General features: G+C 36.8%; 1 protein-coding gene across 3 annotated transcripts; it reads right to left on the bottom strand.

Moving 5' to 3' along the window:
- Window positions 1-22556: 22556 nt before the first annotated feature.
- On the bottom strand, window positions 22557-25561 carry LOC103841044. 3 transcript variants are annotated; one of them, XM_033288609.1, is made up of 2 exons: window positions 24581-25561; window positions 22557-24246 (listed from the first exon to the last, which is right to left on the bottom strand). In XM_033288609.1, exon 2 carries the CDS (start codon window positions 24240-24242, stop codon window positions 23337-23339), a length of 906 nt encoding a protein of 301 aa, XP_033144500.1. In that variant the 5' UTR covers window positions 24243-24246; window positions 24581-25561; the 3' UTR covers window positions 22557-23336. The 3 variants fall into 3 exon arrangements, with proteins under 3 accessions (XP_033144500.1, XP_033144499.1, XP_009115805.2); XM_033288608.1 differs by having other exon boundaries at window positions 24350-25541; XM_009117557.2 differs by having other exon boundaries at window positions 22602-24296; window positions 24581-25509.
- Between the last annotated feature and the right edge of the window lie 1294 nt (window positions 25562-26855).

The raw sequence follows: 26855 nt of genomic DNA, 5'->3' as shown, positions 1-26855 counted from the left end.
CACATTTAATAGCTGCGTGCCGGTCGGAGACTATCACCAAAGGCTGCTCATCAGATAGACAACTAGCCAATTTTGTGAAAAACCATTCCCAAGAAGGTTTATCTTCAGTATCTACGATCCCAAAAGCAAATGGAAATATCTGAAAATTCTCATCTTGTGCGGCTGCAATTAATATAACACCTCCATACTTCCCACTTAGGTGAGTCCCATCCACCACAATGACCCTTCTCTGATACTTAAGATCTTTGATAGAAGCTCCAAAAGAGAGAAATAGATACTTAAATCTATTGATAGAATCAAGTTCTATAGCCATGATAGAATCGAGATTTGCTCGACATATGATGGCAGACGCGAATACCCATCTTCTGTTGATCCTCTTACCAATGTTTGTGCATATAAAAGTGCTCTGTATGAAGTGGTGTAATCAAGCGTCATACCAAACATGATGCTGCGGATTCAACCCATCAATGATTCCAACACGATCAATGAAAAGCCTACCAACATACTTCGGAGTCCAGTGTCTCCGCTGAGCGAGTCATTCTCCCACTGAGCATGTATGTTTTTCCACATACTTTGTTACCCAAAACATGTTTGTCCCATTTTTCACACTCGCTCTGGCCTTCCATTGACAACCACTAACCGGACATGTTGTCACAAGAAGAGTTTTCGTTGACTTGTATATTATGGAGGAGAACCTAAACCTCACTGCTGTCAACCGCAGCTCTGAAAGCAGTGCATCCTTGCTAACAAAACTCTGGTTGACATAGATATTGTTACCATTCGATCTTCCTCCTTCAATCTTTTTGATATCTTCAAAACATATATCATCATCTTCCTCATCCTCATCTTCAACCTTTCCATAAACATTGTAATCCTCACCATTCTCGTCCGCTTCAGCAACAATAGAGATACCAGCATCCTCCTCCCCATCATGATTTTCATCTTCAACCAAATCATCATCATCATCTTCAAAACATTCATCAGCTTCATCAGCTTCATAATCTTCTTCCCTGAACTCTGAAACCGTTTCCACCTTGCTACGGCTTGATACACAAAGCCGTACTCCATGCGTTTTGGTTATCTCGAGCAAGTTTCGAACTTGTCTATCACTTGTAACATGAATAGGAGGGGTGTCTAGAGCCAGCATCATTTCTGCTGGTAATGAGTAGGTTATCTCCACACATTATGTGCTCATGTCCAGGTTGAAATCTTCTTGAGCCATTGCAAGAAGTTCAGCATGTGTCGAACCTTCCCCCCAAAAATTGATTCTCGCTCCTTTGACATTATCAACCACAAAATCCCAACGGCAATCTTTCAATAACCATTCTCCATACACTGCATGTAACTGACGCATCATCTACAAAAATTCAAAATAAAACACATTAGTAAACATAGAGAAAATGAAAGTTTACTAAACATTGACGCATACGACATACTAGTAAGTCGTCTGGAAGACTTACCAGTAAGTTGTCCAAACGGGTCATTTGTGCAATTGAATTTTAAACAGGATGACTTACAAGTAAGTCGTCCAGCTTTTTTTGTTAAAAAAAAAAACTTTAGACGACTTACTCGTAAGTTGTCTAGGATAAAGCGGGTTAGTTTTGCATTTGACCGAATTGTGTCAGATATTTGACTTTTCCTGGACGACTTACCAGTAAGTCGTCTCTTGGTAAACAAAAATATCAATATGTTATTAAAGCTAGACAACTTATTTGTAAGTCTTCTCAAGTAAGTTTGCAATTCGAAAAAGAAACTTAAGTATTTAACTTTATCCAGACGACTTACTTGAAAGTCATCCAGGTAGACGACGTACGAGAAAGTCGTCTGAGATAAGCAAAGTTTGACCAGAATCTAGGAAATAAATATGGACGACTTTCCTTATCCTGGACGACTTTCAAGTAAGTCGTTTTACTTGACCACTTCCGCATAAGTCGTCTGGGAAAAGTTAAATATTTAAGTTTTATTTTCCAATTGCAAAAGTAACCTGAGACGACTTACAGATAAGTCATCTAGCTTTAATAAAATATTAAAAAATTTGTTTTCCCAGAGACGACTTACGGGTAAGTCGTCGAGGAAAAGTCAAATATCTGACACAATTCCGTCAAATGCAAAACTAACCCGTTTATCCTACACGACTTACAAGTAAGTCGTCCGTTTGACCAGAAGACTTACCCGTAAGTCTTCTACAGCCAGACTACTTACGGGTAAGTCATCTACGTGAACAGATCTGGAAAAAATTTCAATTTCATACCTTAAACTAGTGAGATGATTTCCTTAGCACACAGAGTCTTCTCCAACCACCCATAATCACAAACGAAAGTAACCCACTAAGAATAGTATGCTTGAATGGCTCTATCAACCATAAAAAAATTTGAATCAAAAGCTTGAGTTTTTTGGATGAATATGGAGGCAAAGTGAAAGAGATATTGTTTTTATTTCATTCCAAGTGAGAAAGAGAGAGTGTAAATCGATATTAGGTGCATTAAGAGCTTCAAATTGGTTGTTCATGGTTGTTGGAGTATTGATGGCAATGTCAATCTTGTAAATACTTGAAGATGATGAGGTTGATAGAGTAAAAAGCCATTTTAGAAAAGAAAAAAAAATTAAATGCCAACTTCGTAAATAATGTGAATATGTGGGGTGAATAGAGCAAAATAAAAATAAAAAAGAATGAGAGGTTACTTTTGTGTTTCACTTTATCTTTTTAGTCAAATCTGCAAAAAGCCCAATTTTTTAATCTTATGTTTTTCTCATAACTTTATTTTACTTTGCAGGTATTATTTTCCAAGACTTTATTTGATGCATCAAGATTATAGAAAATCAAACACACTCAAGAATACTTTTTAATATATTGCTTCGTAATAATTTCTCATAATAAAATATTAATTTGTAAATAATTGTTTAATGTATAATCTATAAACATTGTATTCATTTTTTGTTGTGTTTCACTTGTATGATATTATTAATTTTTTATATCATTTTTTTCACTAATCAACCAAACAAGTAAAATCACCATAAGCTAAAACCATAACTAACACACATGTGAGAAGAAGAAAATATATACAAAATTCCCAAGAAGTTTTAAGAGTAAAACTAATCACAAATTTTTGCAATAAGTTTCAAATATATAATTATAAATTATAACACATTAACTTTTGAAATTCATCCAAGACCATTAAAATTTTACTAACATGCACTGTAAGATTATTAAATCGTGAAAAATAAGATGAATAATACACAAATGCACTTTTAATAAAATGTACGACGTAGACTTCAACTGCAGTCTACATTTGTAGATTTACAAAGACGTCTACATTTAATATCTAACATATAATCAACCAAAAATTTCTAGTCCACTTGGTGCTGGCTTGATACACAAAGGCGTACAAAGTGTATCTTAGATAACCCGATCAAGTTCCGCACTGGTCGATCATTCGTGACATGCATAAGAGGAGTATTCGCCTATTCGAAGTCATTTGTTTTAAAATGACGTCTGGTAAGGAATATGTTAGTACCATCTTCTCGACTTTCTTGTCCAGATCATAATCTTCTTTTGTCATTTCAAGACGCTCACCATGTGTACAGCTATCATGCACAAGGAACATTCTTCCTCATTTCTGATTATTGACCACAAACTCCAGCAAATAGTCTTTCACCACCCATTCTCCGTATACAACAGGTAACACAACTATTTCCGGAAAAAAAATACAGTTTACATAATTAGCGGAGAAATATTTCATGTTTCATAAAACTTTAAAGGTAAACTTACAAATACATCTAAAATTATTAGCTAACAACATAGTCAAATCAAAAGTATTATACTTTCATAATTATAAAAGATTTTCTTTTCAAAATCACTCAAACCCATTAGGATTAACTAATACACACTTTCAATATTTGAAAAAAGATTGTGATTTTATACATGTAGACTTCCATTTCAGTCTACATTTCAAAATTGTTAGTTTTTTTAGTTGACCAAAATTTACCCATGATTTGACTTTTAGAAGTAGACTTCATATGCAGTTTACATTTTTGAATTTGTTTGAAAGAGGTTAGTTTTGCAATTGACCAAGTTTGACTTTCTACGAGGAAATGGAAACGAACGTCTACATATTTTTAGACTTCGTTGGAAGTCTACTCTCAAATTCGACATGTTAGTTTTGCATTTGACCAAAATAAAATACTTCACATGTAGTCTATCTTTTTTTTATAAGATAAGAAGACTGTAGATGACGTCTACAATTTCATAATTTTTTAATTAATTTTAAAACTTTTTAGTCAAACACAAAAGTAACCTATTCAACGAAATCAAAGTTTTGGTCAAATGCAAAACTAACATTTTGTAAACTTTTCAGGCAATCTACACTTCATAGACTTCAACGGAAATCTACAGTTAAAGTCAAAAGTTTGGTCAAATGCAAAACTAACCTCTTTTACGTAGACGTCTTAGTAAGTCTACCTAAATTTTTGTTTTTATTGTCAAAGGTAAAGACGAAGACTGCTGGGGAAGTCTGCAATCCAAAAAGAAATTTGTTTGGGCAATTGCAAAACTAACCTGTGTGTTGACAAGTAGACTGCATCGTACGTCTGCATATAAGCGTAGACATACAAAACAGTCTACTATCTCGACACAGATCTGAAAAATGACGAAAACTGTGTAAATAATTATTTTTGTTTTGTGTAAAGCTCGTTTCCAACCTTCTCAACCGTCCAAACTCCAAATATGAACAAAAAGAACCGCCTTTGACGATTCACTAATGAAGAAGCTCGAAAATATGAAGTTTGTGCTTATGAAAATGAAAGTTATGAGAGATTTTTAGATGGAAATGTAGTGGAAATGAGAAAAAAATTAAGATTTGTTGGTTTAAAATGAGAAAAAGGTGGTTGAAAATTGAATTCTAGAGCTTTAAGAGCTCTGCAATGGTGGTTCATGATGGTTGAAAAATTTATGATAATGGCATTATTGTAAATAAAAAGAAATGGTGTGGGTGTATTTGATTTTTTGGGTATTTTGAAATTAATAAAAAAAATTAAATAATAATGGCAATTTTGTAAATAATTCAAAAATATAGGGATAATATAGAAAATTCATTGATGAATAGTAATGACAAAAAACAGAGGTTGGTTTTGGGTTTGACTTGAAAAGATGAGTTAGTTTTGAAAAATTCCCTATTTAAAAAGTATATTTTCAAATTTAGTATACATCCAATCTAGTATAAGTATAAATACACTACACGCACTAATATTAATAAGGGATATTGTCATAAATACCATATTCATATGACCACTTTTCATGTTTATACAAATGATTTTTACCTTCACTTTTAATGAAAGGTAAAAGACATTTATACCCCTAGGGTTAACTAATCTAAATTTAGGGTTTAGAGTTGAGGGGTGGAGTAAGGTTTTTGGAATGTAAAATTTAAGATTCAAATAAATATATAAATAAATACTTAATTTTTTTAAAAAAAAATTGAATAAATAGTTTCAAACATAATTTTCGATTTTCAAAACGAAATTTTGAAAAAAATTTAAAAGAAAATTCGAAAAAAAAATTATAAAAAAGATTGAATTTGAAAAATTATAATTCGAAAACATAAATATATATATATATATATATATATATATATTTAAATAATGATTTATTATATATACATAATAATGGTATAAGAGTATTTTGCCGCTTAATGAAGAAGATATTTTTGAAAATGTCATTTTAGTGATGGTAAAGATGAAAAGTGGTACCATGAAAAGTGGTACCATGAAAGTGGTAAACATAAAATTTCTCCTATTAATAAAGTTGTTACTTTAAAAAAAATAACATTTAATCAATAAATTCAACCAATTATAAAAACATTAACATATTTATGTGGTCATTCAATATCCAATAAAATAAAATAAAATATAAATAAAAATATTGAAACTATTTATATTGTGAAACAAACTATTTTTGCTAAAACTACTAACAATATGAAAAAGAATGAGTAGTTTTATTGTTGTGAAATTGCATGTTGTATACACAATTTTTTCCCTAATTAAGTCAATACCCTAAATCCCACACCATGGTGCCTTCGTTGATAGACACAAAATTTGTCCCATCATATATAGTTTGCTAATTTCATCGTTCCTTTTGGGTTTTAAGCCAATTCACTTTTTATAGTTTATGTTTTTCTGAGTCGACTTTGGGCCAGGCTGTCTGATTTTACTTTTCTGGTTAGGATTAACGAACATTTATGTCATGAACGTAAACTATAATATTATGAAGTATAAATGTAGTTGTGATACCAAAACGGTAAAAATATTTAGGAGAAGATATAATAGTAGAGTTGATTACATTCAGAGACACTTTTTCACTTTTTCTTGCACCTAGAAACACTTTTTACATGTGACACACTTTGTTGTGGGCCAGTAACAAATACTGGACAATTTTGCCCTTAATAGAAACGACAATTGTGGACGGGTGATGCGTGGATGCGTGATTTATGGACGGAGTATACGTGGATGGGTGATGTGTGGATGAGTGATTAATAATATGTGGACAGACGATGTTATTGTGTGGACAAACAAGTGTAATAAAATATGTCGTCTTCCTCCGAGAGAGAGAGGAGAGAGAGAAAGGAAGGAGAGAGAAAGAGAGAGAGAGAGGGAGAGAGAGAGAGGGAGAGAGAGAGAGAGAGAGAGAGAGAGAGAGAGAGAGAGAGAGAGAGAGAGAGAGAGACTTTTTCACTTTTTCTTGCACCTAGAAACACTTCTTACATGTGACACACTTTGTTGTGGACCAGTAACAGATACTGGACAATTTTGCCCTTAATAGAAATGACAATTGTGGACGGGTGATGCGTGGATGCATGATTTATGGACGGAGTATACGTGGATGGGTGATGTGTGGATGAATGATGAATAATCTGTGGACAGACGATGTTAATGTGTGGACAAACAAGTGTAATCAAATATGCCGTCTTCCTCCGAGAGAGAGACGAGAGAGAGAGAGAAAGGAAGGAGAGAGAGAAAGAGAGAGAGAGAGTGAGAGAGAGAGAGAGCTTTTTCACTTTCTCTTGCACCTAGAAACACTTCTTACATGTGACACACTTTGTTGTGGGCCAGTAACAGATACTGGACAATTTTGCCCTTAATAGAAACGACAATTGTGGACGGGTGATGCGTGGATGCATGATTTATGGACGGAGTATACGTGGATGGGTGATGTGTGGATGAGTGATGAATAATATGTGGACAGACGATGTTACTGTGTGGACAAACAAGTGTAATCAAATATGCCGTCTTCCTCCGAGAGAGAGAGAGAGAGAGAGAGAGAGAGAGAGAGAGAGAGAGAGAGAGAGAGAGAGAGAGAGAGAGAGAGAGAGAGAGAGAGAGAGAGAGAGAGAGAGAGAGAGAGAGAGAGAGAGAGAGAACAACAACGGTCGTTCGTGTTAAAATGTCCACGTCCACAACTAATTTATAATTATATTATCTACGCTTTGGTGTTCACATCCACATTCAAAATTGTTAATATATATAAAATATTTATATGAAAATGGATCTTAAAAGATAGATAATTATATATATAATTTATTGTGACAATTAGTTTTATTTAATATATTTTAGAATTTGAGATAAAAGTAAATAAAATCATAAAGTGAAATGAGAAAAAAAAATAAAGTAGAATAAGAAGAAAAGAGAGATTAATGTGATACATAAGAAAGAAGAAGGTCATCTGAGTTATTTTCACAAGAAAAAGTGTGTCTCAAGTGTGAAGTGTCTTGTAATGTAATTAGAATGTGAGAAAGTGTCTCTAAGTGTAAAAAATTCATAATAGTAAGAAATAATAAAATAGTAAGTTCGAAAATTTGCGGCAAGAGTAGATTTTTAATGTTTTCAACTAGATTTTGACCTTCACATCTGTGTGGATAACCTTTCATTTTATAAATATATAATTTTATATTATATTTTGTATAATTATTTTTAAATAACATATTTCTGTTATTTAAAAAATAAATAAATATATAATAAATAGTTCTAAATATAAAGTTTAACATATGTTAAGACGGCATCGCAGAATAGTGAAGGTAACATCTTTGAGGATTGTCAATCTAGAAATTTTGGCTTTCTTATGGAGATTGGAGGAATCAATTATACATATGATTCAATTAATGGTTTGGGAAGAGTCTTTTACGTTATGGGTGGTGAAGTAACACAGAAGATTTTGATTTGTCAATATTTTCCCGGGATTATGATTTAAAGATCTTATCACAGACGATACGGTCCTAATATGAGTTTTTTTTTTTGAAGTGAAGAGAGGAACATATGGAACTATTATAGAAGTATTCTCGGGGTCGTCTTTTGTCATAGAATAACACTCATCTCGATATCTATCAGCTACATCAAGTTTCAAGCTTTTGGTCTCATTTGGTTTACTATGACGTAGAGTCTTTTGCTGGGGAATGCGGGGGACTCAAACAACGGGGAGGGTACTAGGAAAAGGCTGAAGATCTCAGTGCCTCATTTTGACAACTCCTCCTTAATCAAGACGTATTCCAGAACTTTGGTGGGCAGGTGTATGAACCCGAAGGAGTAGGACATGATGGCGCTGATTGCGAACCTCCCGAAGATTTTGAAGCTGGAGGACAAGATCTGGGGCTTGGTAAGTTCCAGTTTGATTTTGAGAGAGAGGAAGACATAGATGGGGTACTAAAGATTCAACTGTACCATTTCGTTTACTTGAAGTTCTTTGTTGCACGCTAGCAACCTAGGAAGCCGCAGCATTACCCGTCAGAAATTACCTTTCGGGTAAGAGTGCTTGGCGTTCCGCTGGAGTTTAGGACGGCCCCTATGTTTTGAGAGTATTAGGAACGCCTTTGGGAGAACGGTGGCAATCAACGTGGATCATTCCCGGTTTCAAGTGGTGGTAGACGCATTCAAAGAGCTATGCTTTGAGACTACGGTGGACTTCAAGGGTGGGGAGTTCTAAGATGGGGAGGAAGCTTTAATATCTTTGAGGTATGAGAAGCTTTTCGGCTACTGTAAGATTTGTTACAGTCTCTGCCATAAGGACAAAATATGTCCTTTAGATAAGAAGAACTCAAAGAAGAGTCAAGAGAGGAAGCGAGAGACTAGGGGAGGATGAGATCTTTTACGCTGGTCACTTCGGAGAGATCTCCAGCTAGCAGCTTCGCGGCCAATCTCGCTCCCCGGACTTTGCAGTTAGTCGTGGAGAGTCCTCGGGTTTGGTGGAACTCGCAGAAGGTGTTTTCGTCGTATCCTTGGTTGTGAGTCTATGTATTACCCGTGGTTTGGCCTTTGATCCGAATTTATCGCGTAGTTATGTGCCCCTTGGAGTTCTTCCCCCTCGTGATGGACGTACTTGTCGTTACGAGAGCTTTTCTTTTTCGTCTTTTGGTCTTCATCCTTCGAGGGCGGCTTTGTCAGTTTATGCTTTTGCGACAAAACTTTTGTTTACTCTTCGATTGTGATGTAGTCCGTTGCCTTGTGGAGGGCATCTTAGATCATCCGTGGTTTGTCGAGGGTTATCCATTTACTGAATTTCGACTTGTAGCAGAGCGTTTTTCTGAGCGCGTCTATGGCCACCTTGTCGCTTATCCCGCTAACCCTTGACATAACCAGCTTGAACCGGCTTATGAACTCGCGTAGGGGTTCGTCTTCCCTCTGGGACATACTCTAGAGGTCGAAATCGGATGTTTCTCTATCTATGAACATAGAGTATTGTTTGAAAAATTCCGATGCGAGTTGGTGGAAACTTCCGATGGAGTTTCTCTTGAGGCGTGCAAACCATTCGAGAGCCGCTCCTTCCAGGTTTTCAACGAACAGACGGTAGTAGCAGGCGTCTTTTTCGCTATCCTTCAGTCTGGCCCTTCCCATCGTGATGTGGAAAGGCTGAAGATGCGCTTTAGGATTGGTTGTACCATCGTACTTTGGTACTTTGATTTTTCCCGGGTCAGATACCATCGTATCAGAGATGCGAGCGGTGAAAGGCGTCTTCCGAGATCCCTCGAGTAGTCTATCAATCTCTAGGGCAGCACTGGTAGCGTGATGGATCTGGGATTTCACAGTCCTTACTTCCGCTGCAGTTTTGGTTATGTAGTCGCGAAGGTCGCGTATCTCCGATTTCTCGCCAGCAGAGTTCCAAGCTTGTCGGCATTCGCTGCGAGTAATCTCGGTTTTCTTTTCGGCTAACTCCTCCTGCTCGACCCAGTAGAGGTTTTCCTCTTCTTCTGTCATCGGTTTATCGAACGGAGTTGCAAAGTCGAGTCATTTCCCGCGAACCTTCGTGGTTCCGCAGGGACGGATTGCTCGAGTCCTTGCCGTTAAGGTTTCGACCTGTTTTGTCAAAGTGTTCACGAGCTTATCCTGTTCTTCCGACCATTTTTCATAGGTGGCGAACATCTTTTTAAACTCCTCGAGCGTTGCGGTGTTGGCTGGTGCGTTGGCCACGGAGACATCCGCTGCTGGAGTGTGCAGATTGGTGTCGCTTCCTCCATTGAGAGGAGTTTGCATGTTGTCTGCGTCGTCAGTTGACATGTCTGGTTGAGCGTGTTGTGGCTGAGAGTTAGATTGATCCGTACCCACACCCCCTGCTTTTAGCGCCAAACTGTGGGAACCGAAATTCACACTGTCGATTTCCGTTTAAATGAAGAAAGTAAGAGAACCCTAATTTCCCAGAGGTCACGGATATCTGCTAATACCACACGCCAAGCAATCAGAACACGAAATAAAGACGAGAAAGAATAATAAATTGAAAAGGGAGCAAAGTTGATCTTATTCCGAATTCGCGTTTTAGCGTTACAACAAGGTAAGAGTCTGGGCTATGAGAGCTGTCGGTGAGATTCCTAGTTCTAAAACCCTAAAGCTGCTAAACCTAATTGAGTCGCAGCTCGAATAACAAAAACGGAAAATCACCTAAATTTCTCTAAGTGCTAAGTTTGCTATGTATCGCGTATCCTTCTCTGCCTCTCGCCTAAGACTCCTTATATACTTGCTCCTAGGTCGGTTTGCGCCTTTCCTTTTCTGCCTTTAAGCCGTCATAGCTCAAAAATGGAAATATTCCAATTTTCCCGATCTTCGTGATTATATTCGAAAACATCACATTTATCTGCGGAAACTTGACGTTTATCTTGCCTTACAAACCAAACATAAACCATCATAAGGCTTTTAAGGTTTTTGGTTAGGAAATCGTAAGTGGGCTTCGAGTTGCGTTTTAGGTCTCTTTGGGCCGTCTTTGACTCGAAACTTTTATTACGGTTTCTTTGATAAAAACGAACTTTCCGCGGTTTTTATCATAAAGTTTGACTGATGACTTCAAGTGATGAGAAACTAAGAATGATTTAGACATGGCTCACGGAGATAGCATTAAAGAGTAGACGAGAATGCATGGATTCGTGTCGTATCGACGTTTTGGGAGAGCTCGGTCGCTACGTAGCGACCAATCTGTGTTCGTGTTGGATCGCTACGTAGCGACCGAGCCGTGTATGTGCCCGGTCGCTACGTAGTGACCGAGCTTGGCATAGCGACCGAGCCGTGTACGTGCCCGGTCGCTACGTAGTGACTGAGCTTGGCATAGCGACCGAGCCATGTACGTGCCCGGTCGCTACGTAGCGACCGAGCTTGGCGAGAGCTCGGTCGCTACGTAGTGACCGAGCCGTGTGCGTACTCGGTCACTATATAGCGACTGAGCCATGTGCGTGCTCGGTCGCTACATAGCGACCGAGCTGTGTGTGTGCTTGGTCGCTACGTATGGACCGAGCTTTGGCTTGTGCGTGGCCGATTTGGATACGTGTCCGTTGTTTCAGACAATTGGAACTCAGTGGTTCAGTTGAGATTTAGAATAAGATTTTACCGCAAACCTCTTCGTAAAGATTCTTTTTGCGAATTATAACTTTCGTAAAAAAGGTTTATGCTGATTTTATGGAGATTTGAATATTAACTTCGTTGTTTTCGTTTTTGACCCCAACACTTGACAAAACAAAGACGGGTTCGGAATAGAATTGTGGGCCTTCATGATGAAACTGGTAATTGGATAACAGAGAAAAAGGTGTAGAAAAGGTGGCGGTGGACTATTTTGAAGATTTATTTAGTACCACTTCTCCTTCAGATTTTGATAGTTTCCTGGGGGAAGTAGCTCCGTCTATTGCTCCACAGATGAATCATGGTTTGCTGAGGGCAGCAACGGAGTAGGAACTTCGACAGGCTTTGTTTATGATGCATCCGGAAAAAGCTCCAGGACCGAATGGGATGACCGCGCTTTTCTTTCAACACGCATGGCATATCATCAAAAGTGATTTGGTTGCGATGGTGAATAATTTTTTAATCACAGGTGACATGGATTCAAGGTTAAATACTACCAATATATGTATGATCCCAAAGACGGAAAGGCCTACAAGGATGTCAGAGTTAAGGCCAATTAGTTGTTTTACAAGATTATTTCGAAGGTCATATGTCAGCACCTGAAATTATGTCTCCCACGGTTAATATCAGAGACACAATCAGCATTTGTGCCAGGAAGGTTGATTTCGGATAATGTTCTTATTGCACAGAAAATGTTTCATTGATTGCGGACTAATAAGACTTGCCAAAGTAAATACATGGCGATAATGACGGATATGAGCAAATCGTATGATCGGTTCGAGCGGTATTTTATTCAAGCGCTACTCCTCAAAATGGGTTTTGATCCGCATTGGGTTAAATTAATTATGGGATGTATATCATCGGTTCAATATCATGTACTGTTAAATTGGCAGCTGTGTGGTCATATAGTTTCTCAAAGAGGTTTACGGCATGGAGATCCTTTATCCCATTATTTATTTATCATGTGTATTGAGGCTTTGATTGCAAATATTAAGAAGGCTGAAAGGGGTAATCAATTCACGGGAATGAAGGTTGTCAGAGCTTGCCCTTCAATTTCTCATATGTTGTTCGCAGACGATAAGTCTTTTTTCTGTAAGGCACAGAAGGAAGAATGTCATACCATCCTTAGGATCTTGAAGGAATACGAGGTGGTATCGGGTCAAATGATTAATTTTCAGAAATCCTCAATCCAATTTGGACATAAGATTTAGGAGTCTACTAGACAGGAGTTGAGGGATATCCTAGGGATACAGAATTTAGGAGGAATGAAATCATATCTTGGTTTGCCGGAGAGTCTTGGGGGATCCAAGATACAGGTTTTTGGATTTGTCCAGGACCGTATGAATAATAGGGTTAATGGATGGACGATTAAATATGTTTCCAAAGGTGGAAAGGAAGTGATCATTAAATCAGGGGTCACGGTCTTACCTAACCATGTGATGTCTGTTTATCGGTTACCAAAGGCAACAGTGAAGAAATTGACGAGTGCGGTATCACAATTTTGGTGTAGTCCAGGGGGAAACACAAGGGGTATGCACTGGAAGTCATGGAACAAAGTATAGAATCACAATCAAGTTTAATGAGAATAACTCTCTTATTAATCTCTTGAGGAAAATAACTCAAAACCTCAAGCTCTCTCAATCTCACACAATTCATAATCTCTCACACAATCTCTCAACTCATACGTTATGCAACACCCTTGCATCTCCTTATATATAAATCAAATTTCCTAAACTCATTAGGTATAACATATTTGGATATTTCGTAATCCTATAAACCATAACTCGGTAGGATTAGTAGTTAACTTATTTCTCAAGTTTCCTTTTTTCTTCAAGCTTAATCCAACATTCTCTCCCTTACGCTTGAACTCCATTTTCGATAAGTATTCAACACCTCTCGTATCTTTGAACTTCATTCTTCCAAGTGCTCTCGATAAGATATTGGCTCTCTGCTCCCTTCCGAGTATAAACCGATGTAACTCTACACGCCATACAGCCAGTTTCACGGCTTTAGTCCCTGTTATCAAAACAGCTTCACATGACAGTAACACAACATTCTTTTGTTTGCTTGAATCCCACGTAATTGATCTTTCACCATCATAAAATATATGTACTGCCACACTCTTGCCATCACCCGGGTCAATTCTATGACCTCTACCAATATCTCCAACAATTGGTATCTCAGTAGTTTCATGTATCTTCATTGCCGTTCTGCAAAACGCTTCAAATCTTTGCATATCTCGTCTTCTTATCCTCCCACAGAAAGATAGATCCGGTATAGTCGTATACAACAAATATCTAAGACAAGTGACATTCCTCATGTATCTTGTAGCATCGTTGACTCCTTCAGTTTCAGACCTTGATAGCTTCAACATATATACCATTAGTGTATGTATCATACTGCAATTCTCCATTCCATTCTCGTAGAGATTACTCATGTCGCAACTCAATGCCATCTCCCATTTTAAAACTTCAGTGGAGATATCATATAATGCAACTTTCAGATTCTCTAACTTCTTCTCGCTTTCTCTCCAAGAAACTTCAAATTTTCCTTGTTTGTTTTCAATGCAATACTCCAGCTCTCTTTTCTTTATCTCAATACTCAGAAATAGGTCCAGCACAGATACCAAAGCAGCTGGAGCTGAAAATTTCAACAGAGTCTTGAGATATTCACATGTGGCTCTCTTAGGCATCAAATGGAACAAGGTAACGAGTATCTCGTTGATGTTGTTGACGGAGACAAGCCAATCACCCTTGAGCATTTGAGACACTGCGTACATGATATCGCTACGGCCAAGTGAGGTGAAGCAAGGAGTCTTTAGCTCGATTCTGTTGTGGAGATGCTCCACCGTGTCGTTTTTGTTGGCGTAGTAGATCACTATCGTTTTCCGTCCAGACATCATCCTCACAAAAATCTGCAACTGATTCGACTCAGAATCGCTCGATGACTCGGCGCCGACCTCACGCCTCTTCGTCTTGTTGTGGAGATCCTTGACGCCGTTATCGGCAAGCTTCCATTTGTGATGATTCCTCAATGCATCCCTTTTCTTATGGATGTTACCACGCTCGTCTCTGAGATGCATAGAGAAAGTCTCCCTAAGAAAGTTAATCAATTCTGCTTCTTTTCGTAACTCTTCCCTTTTTAAGTGTTCCCACTCAATTTTCTCATGAAGCTTACTCACTTCATCCTGAGTTATCAACCAATATTCCATCTGTTTCTTCAGGTTGGCATCTATTTCTCTACGCCTTTCTTGCTCAAATCTCTTTGCCGTTATAGAAATTTCTATCTCTTCTTCCTGTCTCTTGACAATCTTGTTGGTTTGGCTCAGGAGCTGTGACTTGATTTTAAATTCAGAAACCACCACAGAAACCTTCTCGTCTTTGATTGAAAACTCAACACGCATTTGATCCAACTCTTGTTGATTAAAGGACGACTGCATATCAGCAAGCTTCTCGTATCTTTCCCTAAGCGTATGTTTTAACTCTGAGACGAGGCCGACTCTTAGATCAAGTATAACTTGATACAACAACATGTTGGTTCTCTCCACTGCGTACTCCACAATAAACTTAACACTCTTCATCAACTCGCCCCATAAAACATCTTGCACTTTATCGCTGCATTCCTCAAAACATATAGTTTTGCTCACTCCCAATACCCGTTTTGCCTCCCTCTGTTTCAGAAGGTCTGCAACAAGGTCCATTCTATAGGGTATCATCCGTTTCGTGTTGTAAAGCATGGCGAGTCCTGTCATGGTACCCAGTCGAGCCAGTAGTTCGAGTCTCGCGTCTGCTGCTTCACGCCATTTATATGTCTTCACGAGAGATATATATACCTCTTGAGCTTTCTCTAGCTCCTCCCTTAGCGGATCCAAAATTCTGAAATTAGAAATAGCATTAGAGTTATTGACTTTTATTTTTCCCAAGCTCACCTTCTTGCTGCTCTTCTTCTTTGGATCATTCTTTTTAACACCATCATTCTGCCCTATAGTTAGATACTCAAGGTCACGTTTCCATACTGACAACAAATAATCAATCCATTCAGGAACTTTATCGATTCCGATCTCCTCCTCTAGATCCGAAGCTTCCTCGTCAGATTCGTCTCCCTTGTCCTCATCGATTTTACCTTCATACAGCAGGTAGCCCCTCTTACAAGCTTTCCCTATCCTCATATAATATTCTTCACGGTATTTGAACGCTAAATGATCTCTCATAATCTCATATTTCTTCTTAGGGTCCATGAACTCAAAATCAATGCTACTCCATAGATTTATTGTATGCATCTTCCAGTTAGAACGTCTAAAGCAGTTTATCAAGTGCTTGACTTTCTTCAAGCCAGCCACTGGATCCTCTCTTTGTATCTTCTCCCTAGATTTCTTCCTTTTCTTCTTAGGTTTGTGTGCTGTATTTCCCAGATCACAATCATCAACACCCTTTCTCTTCCCCGTATCTCTCTTAGCACCATCATCATCACTGTTGTTGAGTGCTTTCTCATGATTTCGACTTCCTGTATTAGCTTTAGAGTTTTCAGTGTTCATTATCTCATCACCACCAAATACCCTCTTGTGCTTCTTTTTCTTCTTCGATTTCTTTCCACCATCGTCGTCAGCTTCCGAATCATGCCTTTGAACACTTTCGATCTTCTTCTTTATAGACTTGCAATTTGTGAGGGTTCCTTGAGATTGAACTGCAATATTGCTCGTCGTTGTCATCTCTTCAATTGTGTAAGACCCCAGTGAATCTAACTTGAACGTCATAACCATTACAATTCCTCGTAACGTTAGCTCAAATCCAAATTTGAGGGATTGAACTTTATTAGAGGTCCAGTATTGAACCTGTTGCTCTGATACCACATATAGAATCACAATCAATGAATCACAATCAAGTTTAATAAGAATAACTCTCTTATTAATCTCTTGAGGAAAATAACTCAAAACCTTAAGCTCTCTCAATCTCACACAATTCATAATCTCTCACACAATCTCTCAACTCATAAGTTATGCAACACCCTTGCATCTCCTTATATATAAATCAAATTTCCTAAACTCATTAGGTATAACATATTTGGATATTTCGTAATCCTATAAACCATAACTCGGTAGGATTAGTAGTTAACTTATTTCTCAAGTTTCCTTTTTTCTTCAAGCTTAATCCAACACAAAGTATGTACAAATAAGGACGAATGAGGTCTGGGTTTTAAAGACATAACGGATTTTAATACGGTTATGCTTGGAAACCAATTATGGAGGCTGATAAAGAAGCCTACAACTCTTTTTGCTCGAGTTTTTAATGGACGTACTATAGGAATGCCTCACCCCTAGAACCGATCAGTTCATACTCCCCGTCGTATGGTTGGAGGAGTATTATATATGTTAGATCTCTGGTTAGCAAAAGACTATTCAAAAGAGTGGGAACGGGGTCCTCTATCACTGTATGGAGTGATCCATGTCTCCAAACCACTTGCCTGAGACCAGCAAACAAAAATCAACATCACACTTATCAGGACCTCACAATGGACTCTTTGATAGATCCAATTTCACGAACTTGGAACTCGCAAGCAATTCGGGCTTTGGTGGACCCCCAGGATGCTAAAATTATTGAAAGCATTCCTCTCAGTAAAAATCAGATGGTGGATAAGGATGGATGGCATTCCACACAAATAATGGGAAACATTTGGTTAAATAAGGATATCAGTTAGAACGGGTCTACCCGGACAAGGCAAAACCGCCAGAGTTTTATGGTCCCACAGTGGATATTCTAAAAGCGTTTTGCTGGAAGGTGAGATGCCCCCCCCCCCCCCCCGATGATTAAGCATTTTTTATGGAAATGGTATCCGGATGCATAGCTGTTAAGAAGAATTTGCAAGCAAGAGGAATACAGGGAGATATTTACTGTACTAGATGTGGAGCTGAGGAGGAATCAATAAACCGTGTGTTTTTTTAGTGCCCTCATGCGCGTCAAGTTTGGGCTTTGTCAAAGATACCGTTAAACCCAACCTACTTCCCTACTAGCTCTCTCTTTACGAATATGGATCATCTTTTCTGGAAGGTACTCCCGAAGATGGAAGATCATCATTTTGCGTGGATATTATGGTATATTTGGAAAGGAAGGAATAATAAGGTTTTTAGTAATCTAGATATAGACCCAAGAGATACACTTAATCTTGCGGAAACTGAATCAACACTTTGGACTGAGGCTCTGGTGATGAAGACTAAGCAGGCACCACAACAAGTTGACGTTTTGTATCATCAGTTAAGGGTCGGTCGCTGGTGCTTTATAGATGGTTTCTGGAAAGATGAAGAGCCTTATTCAGGTAAAAGGTATGTCTCTCACCTCTCTATGCGGAGATGGAAGCGTTGATATGGGCAATGGAATGTATGAGGAATTTACATCAGTTTCAGGTTACTTTTGCTACGGATTGTTCTCAATTGGTGAAGATGGTTTCAGAACCAGAGGAATGGCCGGCGTTTGAGAGTTATATGCAAGACATAAAGATATTGAAGACATGTTTTCTTAGCTCAGAGATCATTCATGTACCCCGGACGGATAATCAAAAGGTGGATAGTCTAGCACGATGTGCCAGAAAACAATAGTCTTTCGTCGTTCAAATGGATGCGGAGCTACCAGATTGGTTCACATAGTCTATATGAGTCTGTTTGTTGATGATAAAAAAAAACATATGTTAAGAAATTTTAGTTTTTTTTGTGTAAAAACATTACATAGTTTACGAATTTTAATCCTTTTAAATGATAGAATGATTTTTTTTTTACAGCAAGACATTCACAGACTCATATTGACTCTATAAACCAAATCGACAACTCTGCATCCATATGAACGACGAAAGACGGTTGTTTCCTAGCACTACGTGCCAATCTATCCGCCCTTAGGTTCTCCGTTTGGGGTACATGGACGACTTCTGAGTTGATGATGCTTCCTCGTAAAAGCTTGATATCTTCCAGGTAGCTTTCAAATGCTGGCCATTCTTCTGGTTCCGAAACCATCTTCACCAATTGAGAACAATCTGTTGCAAACGTAACCTTAAACTGTCGTAAGTTCTTCATACATTCCACTGCCCAAATCAATGCCTTCACCTCCGAGTGAAGAGGTGATAGACACGCCCTTACATTCCTTGCTCCTAATAAACCATCAAAACCAAGGTACTATACCATCCTTGTCCCGAAAATAGTTCCTTCTCTTTCCACGAACCATCTATAAAACACCATCGTCCTGTAGTTTCTAATGTAAGTCTGGTCTGCACTTGCCTCTCCGTTCTTTGATCAGTGATTACCTGTGCTTCAGCCCAAAGTGCTGATTCCAGTTCTGCTAATCTAAGTGTTTCCCTTGGATCAATATCCAAATTACTAAACACTTTATTGTTCCGACCTTTCCATATATACCATAATATCCATGTGAATTGGTGGTCATCCATCTTTGGAGTAACTCTCCAAAAGAGATGATCCATGTTACCATAAAACTAACAAGTAGGAAAAGAATTTGGATTCGATGGTATTTTAGATAATGCCCACACTTGACGTGCTGGAGGGCATTCAAAAAACACATGATTTATTGATTCCTCTGGGTCTCCGCATCTAAAACAACAAATATCCCCTTGTATTCCGCTCCCCCGAAGATTCTTCATTACCGCTATACAACCTGAAAGGAGTTGCCATGAAAAATGCTTTAACTTCGGCGGGCACCGTACTTCCCAACAGAAAGCTTTTAACGTATCCACTGTGGGTCCATAAAATTCTGGTGGTTTTTCCTTGTCAGGATAGACCCGTTCCACTTGATACCCTGATTTTACCGAATATTTTCTATTATTAGTGAAATGCCATCCATTCCTATCTTCCATAATTTGTGCATCATGAGGATCCACCAAAGCCCTAATTGCCTCAAGATTCCAAGTTCGGGATTCGAAATTAATAAGGGAATCCACTGTGAGATCCGGGTAACTGTTGTGAAGATTTTTGTTTGCTGGTCTCGGGCGAGTGGCTGGGATCCAAGGATCATTCCATACCGAAATAGATGAACCTGTTCCGACCCTTTTAATTAGTCCTTTACAAACCAAAGATCTAGCCGAGATCATACTTCTCCAACCATATGACGGGGAGTCTGATCGGATCGGTTCAAGGGATGAAGCATTCCTATAGTACCGTCCTTTAAAGACTCTAGAGAAAAGAGTGTTTGGCTTCTCAATCAGCCTCCACAATTGCTTTCCAAGCATCGCCATGTTAAAATCCATAAGATCCTTAAAACCTAAACCACCACTGTCTTTAGGGAGACATAACTTATCCCATGATTTCCAATGCATGCCTTTTGTGCTCCCTCCTGGACTCCACCAAAATTGAGCTACTGCACTCATTAATTTTTTAACTGTACCTTTTGGTAATCGATAAACAGACATGACATGATTTGGCAGAGCCGTAACCAGCGACTTAATGATCACCTCCTTTCCACCTTTAGTAAAATATCTAAAAGTCCATCCATTTACCCTATTATTCAAGCGTTCTTGAACAAACCCAAACACTTGGACCATAGATCCCCCAAGGCTTTCGGGTAACCCTAGATAAGATCTCATTCCTCTTAAATTCTGAATACCCAGAATATCTCTCAACTCTTGCCGACTAGACTCTTCAATCTTGTGTCCAAATTGAATTGAGGATTTCTAAAAATTAATTTGTTGCCCTGAAACAGCCTCGTACTCTTTTAAAATCCAGAGAATAGTTTGACATTCTTCTTTATTTGCCTTACAAAAGAAAAGGCTATCGTCGGCAAATAACAAATGAGAGATTGCCAGACAAGCTCTCGCTACCTTCATACCGGTTAATTGTTTTACCCTCTCCGCTTCTTGATATTCACAATTAAAGCCTCAGTACACAAAATAAATAAATAAGGAGACAATGTATCCCCTTGACGTAAGCCTCGCTGGGGAATTATAAGGCCTCGCGGCTGGCCATTGAGGAGGACCCTATATTGAACCGAAGAAATACATTCCACCATTAGAGTGATCCAGCGAGGATCAAACCCCATTTTGTTAAGAAGGGCCTCAATAAAACTCCACTCTATCCTATCATATGCCTTGCTCATATCCGTTTTAATGGCCATAAACTTGTTTTGACATAACTTATTTGTTCTCAGACCAAGAAACATTTCCTGCGCTATAAGAATATTATCCGAGATTAACCTTCCTGCCACAAAAGCCGATTGTGTCTCCGAAATTAATCGGGAGAGGCATATTTTCAGTCGTTGACACAGAACTTTCGATATAATCTCGTAACCCACATTGCATAGACTTATCGGCCGTAGTTTCATCATCCTTGTAGGCCTCTATACTTTTGGAATCATGCAAATAGTAGTAATATTTAACCGTGGATCTAAGTTGCCTGTAACCAAGAAATTATTCACCATCTCGACCACGTCCTTCTTAATAATATGCCAGGAATGCTGGAAAAACAGGACTGTCATTCCATCCGGGCCTGGCGCTTTCTCTGGGTGTATCATGAATAGAGCCTGGCGAACCTCTTCCTCTGTTGCTGTTCTCAACAGTATCTGATTCATTTGCGGAGAAATAGACAGTACTATCTCATCCAGAAAATTATCAAAGTCCGCTGGGTTTGTAGTACTGAAAAGACCATCAAAATAATCCACCGCCACCTTCTCAATCCCATTTTCCTCCGTAATCCAATTACCTAGGTCATCATGGAGACCAACTATTTTATTACGGACCCTACGCTGCTTTGTTAGAGCATGGTAAAATTTGGTATTGAGATCTCCAGAGGAATGCCACATATTCCGGCTTTTCTGATGCCAAGATTCCTCTTCATCCTTGTAACTTTCTGGACACCTCAAAGATGTCCTCTTTTGATCTACTATTATCTGACTGGACCTCCTCAAGTGCATGTTGAAGATCTTTAATTTTGTCCTTCCCGTATGGTTGATTATCCTTTCGCCATGATGAAATTTCATGACGAAAATTATTTATTTTTGTAACAAAATCCTCCAGTTGTCCTTCCTGATTTCCTGTCCATCCTGCCGCAATTGATTCCATAAGCCCCTCCTGTCCGATCCATCTCTTATCAAACCTGAACTGTCCCCTTTTTTTTTCTTAACACCTTATCCTCCAAAAAAGCTATCACAGGGCGATGATCAGAGCCCACCATCCTCAAATATTCTGTGTAAGAACATGGGAAAAGTGTATGCCACTCCTCATTAGCCAAAGCCCGATCCAATCGACATCTGATCGTCATTGCTCCTTTTCCTTTACCTCTCTTTGCTTGCCATTACCATTTATTACCACCTACGTTGGACGGAAGCTTCATCGGACGTCTGCTTCCCGCTTCGGAACCGGAATCGGAATCGGAACCTTGTGGAAGCTTGCGGAATCTCGCTTCCAAAACGTTTCTAAAATATTCTCTTTAAAAATTTGTTGGAAGCTTACGATTCCGTTTTGGAATCACGCTTCCGTTTTAAAAAAAATGCAATGTATATCAATAAAATATAAAACCATAGTTTTAATCTATATAAAATAAAAAATGAATATTGAGTTATAAATATACAAATATTAAAAATAATACTATAAATTATGTTTATGCATTGAGATTTTTTATTAAAGATATAGCACAAGTTGAAATATATTGTGTCAATTATTTATGAAGTATTAAAAATAATTAATATAATATTTTTTTTGTAAACTTCATTTATGTGTATTTTTACAGTTTTAATATAAAATAATTTCAAAATTATTATAAATGAATAAATGCATTATTTCAAATTTAAATCATATAATTTTTAGTCCTAATTTTTTTTAAATTAATATATATATATATATATATTTTTTATTTATATATGGATATACGCTTCCAATACGTACCCGCTTCCTAATAGTGGTCTACTAGAATGGCAAGCAAAGAGAGGTAAAGGAAAAGGAGCAATGACGATCAGATGTCATTCTAGTAGACCACTATTCCTTATCATATTGTTAAAGGGTATGAAGGAAGTGGCACTTCTTAGGGATCCCCCATCCTTTTCAGGATTTTTAGTAATCTCGTTTAGATCTCCAATAATAAACCATGGTTCAGATCGTGTTAATCCATACCGAGTTAGTCTCTCCCAGACATGTTCTCTTAACTTTTGTACCGGGTCCCCATAAACAAAAGTAAGAAAAACTTGTTTTCTTTTGACCACCGCCTCGATATCTATCATTGTGTTGCTAGAATATAAGATTTGAACTTGATAATCCTTATTGTAATAAAGAGCTAAACCACCACTTCTCCCGTTTGGATCTACAGTAACTAAACTATCATATCCAAAATGAGATTGGAATCTTTGTACAAACTCAAAATCCTGTTTCGTTTCAGATAAAAATAGGAAATCTGGTTTATGTTGATGTCATATCTCCCGAAAATAACTTATAGTCCAATGACTCCATAGTCCTCTACAATTCCAACTTAAAATATTCATATATAAAAAAAATCATTCCGATCATGTTCCGATCATGTTCCATCTCGTAATGTAGGCCAATCTTCCCAATTTCTTGTGGTCTGATGAAACCATAGTTGAGACTTGTTCCTCTATATTTCCAAAAGGCTTTACACTCCCATTAAACGTATCTCCTGTCTGTTCCTTCTCAAAAATAATGAAACCCCCATACCAGAAGCCATGTAAACCAATATTGTTCCAAAAGATAATCATAAAGATTAATAATGACTCATACAACTGAAGAGCCAAGCTTGAACACCAGATATAGAAAAGAACATTGAACCACCCATACCACAAGCCTAGGAAACCAAATTTATTCCACAAAATAATCATAAAGAGGAACTTTGACTCATGCAATAGAGGAGCCAAGCTAGAACACCAGGTAAAGAATAAAACATTGAACCATAAACTGCTCACAGAGCTTATTAAAATGCCTGGAAATGAAAAACCATAAACTAAAAGAAAGGCTGCTTTCTGTTTATAGAAAAACCAATACATTGCGAATATGCACCATTTTTTAAAAAAGCCCCACCAGGAACACCGTACATCCTTATTGAAGAAGCCTTCATCCAATGCCACCAAATAAATGTTCCCATGATTCCTCGTTTTCACAACTCTATTACCATCCCCGAGTGCTCCATAATATTCTCGTCGCTGCTGTAAGAGAAACCTCACTACGAGAAATTTGAATGTGTTTAAAGAGACCTCATTCAAGCTTCTTCCTTCCCTAGGATGCACTCCTTGCAGGTCAACTACAGTTAGGATGAACCATGTTTCCATAGCGATCAGACAAGCACCAAAAAAGCTTGATCGTATCCTCTGCATTTGTCTAGTCCCATGGCATGACCGCTTGTACCAATAAGTTAATACCTCATTGCTCCGATAGCACTGAACGCATCTGGTACGCATTTGTCTGTTCCCACCAGACACACTTAACTTAATGAGATCGAGGTCACAATCCAACTGCAAAATACCAAAGAGCAGGTTTACACTTCTCTTAAAAGAAATTAAACCACCTAATTCTCCAGCAAGAAGATCCTTATAAAGCTCAAAGAGTATAAAAGTCCTTCCATGAAACCACTCCATCCCTTTACCAGGAAGCCTACAAACCTTAGAATCATCGATCACTATTAAATATGAACAGCCATGTGCTTGTTCTGGACAGATTCTAACCAATATCCACGAAATCCTAACCAAATCCCACCAGGTTAAAACTCTTACCGCCACTCCCTCTTTCCTTAACATACCTGTGTACGAGAATGCTGCCCTCCTCGTATAGTCATGTGTTGTATATTGTGGCAAGTTGACTCTGATTGAGCCCCACATGTTCTTCCCATCTTCTGATCTGATCTGAGAACCAAAGAATCCCAAGGAAATCCATCGAAACCAATCATTAATCCCCTCGAAATTGATTCGTTTGTTACCGCACAACCGGATCTCGTATCCTCGAATTTCCATTAGAAAACCAAAACCATATTCCTTCCGATTCTTCCCATGGCTTGCCTTGATCTGTAGAAATCCTCTAGTTTCTCCTTGTGTGAACCCAATAACATCCAATCTTCGTGAATCGACTCTCAAATGATAGAATGATATTTTAATCCTTTTAAACTGTAAATGATACTTTATTTATTAATTAAACTTTAAAATGTATTAGTTTACCCATTTAATATAAATTTCATATTTAATTCATTTATTACTTCTATTTATATATAATATATAATATACTTTTAAAATTTAAAAAATAGCTTAGAATATTATTTTATCTTTTTATAATAAAATTTTAATTAAACTTAATTTATAATAATATTATACTACCAATTTAGAAATTAATAGATGCATTAATTAAAAAAATATTTAAATTTTTTATAAGGTTTTGTTAAATTTTTCTCAACAGATTTGTTATTACTAAATTTAAATTTACAGCCAAAACTGATTTATTATTGATATCTTTATAATTACTTAGATTTTGTAGAAATGTTATATATGTAATAAAATAATGTAAATATTCAAATAAATGTAATTGAATATATGGTCCTATATGACTTCTAAATAGTAGATAAAATGGCACTTCTCTTTTAATAGAGCAGACTAGATCTCGATCCACGCAACCGCACGAATTTTTATTTTCATTTATTTTTATATAAATATATTGTGTTAAATTCTAAATTATAAATATTGTAATATATATGTGTCTATCAATTTTTTAAACATAATAAGTTTACGGTATATTTTTTCATTGAATAGATTATTTCAAACATTCACATATATTTGTATCTTCTTTTATATATATATTTTTGGATTATTATTTCATTGTTAAAATCGTAAATATATACATAAAGATTAGTAAAATATTGTTGTTTTGTCATATTCAAAGATATTTTAACATTTTACAAATTTAGAAATTTATTTAAAAATTAAACTTTTCGCTTCATAGATTTATATTATCGAGTAAATAATTAAACATTTAGTTTTTGTTTAATTTTTAAAATAAACTATATAGTTTAAAATTTGTTTTCATTGGTTAAAGGTAGTAAAGATTAATAATTGTTAGATAAGGTAGTAAAGCATAATCATTGTTAGATAATATAATTTTTGTTATTTAAAAAAAATTCTTTATTATTTTAAAAGTATTACAACATTAAATTATATCTATTTAATTTATACTATCTATAAATCTAATGGATCATTTATTGTTTAAATCCAGTTATTGATAGCCTAATAAAAAATTTTGGTAGGCTCAAAATTTAAACGATAAATTAGAGATTAAATGCAACATGATTTTTTAATAATATGTCCTTTAGGTCCATTTTTTTTAAAATCACACATGAATCAAGATTGTGACTTATGTTTTAATATATAAGATATCACTAGTTTTTTACAACATTTCGCTAATTATTATAACTTTTTGAATAATAACCGTCAAAACAGTATAATTACTCTTTGAATAAGGTATAATAAAGATAATTTGTTTTTTTCTTTTTCGATTTAATTAAATGGATAGGATAACAAATGAAAAATTATATTTAAAATTTTGCTTTCAACACAATTCACTTTTTTATTGGATTTTAAGAAAAATTTACATCATAAAAAACCTATAAAACAACTTATATAAGAAACAAAGAGTATGAGTCCGATTGTTAATGGCTGTAATTTTAAAAAATTTGCTATAGAAAAAAAATCAGTAAATCTTTTCTTTTGGCTTTAGATTTTATTGCTGTATAATTTTATGGAAAGCCCTAAAAAATTGTTGTGGATATTTAGCTCTACAGAGCACTTATACACATGTATGATATTTCAAAAGTTGTGATTTTAAATTTTTTATTAAAACTTGATTTTTGTAAATTTAGTAATGAAGTTATGGACATCACCCATAACCACTACCAATCACATCCTATATATTTTAACCACTACAGTAAAAATGATCAATCCAACTTTACATTTGTTGCATGCTTAATCACACGTAAATTAGTCTTGATATACATATATAATATATATATTAAAAATAGCTCCATACTTTTTTTT

This window comes from Brassica rapa, chromosome A03 (assembly GCF_000309985.2).
Source record: "Brassica rapa cultivar Chiifu-401-42 chromosome A03, CAAS_Brap_v3.01, whole genome shotgun sequence".
NCBI classification, from domain to species: domain Eukaryota; kingdom Viridiplantae; phylum Streptophyta; class Magnoliopsida; order Brassicales; family Brassicaceae; genus Brassica; species Brassica rapa.
This window is presented reverse-complemented; position numbering and strand designations above follow the sequence as displayed.

What these genes read in the sequence shown, in the direction of transcription:
- LOC103841044 (XM_009117557.2), bottom strand. Translation starts at nt 24,727, where the DNA reads ATGATTGGTTTCGATGGATTTCCTTGGGATTCTTTGGTTCTCAGATCA. An exon ending in GGCAGCATTCTCGTACACAG is followed by an intron (nt 24,297 to 24,580) that starts GTATGTTAAGGA and finishes GGTATTTTGCAG; the next exon opens with TTGGATTGTGACCTCGATCT.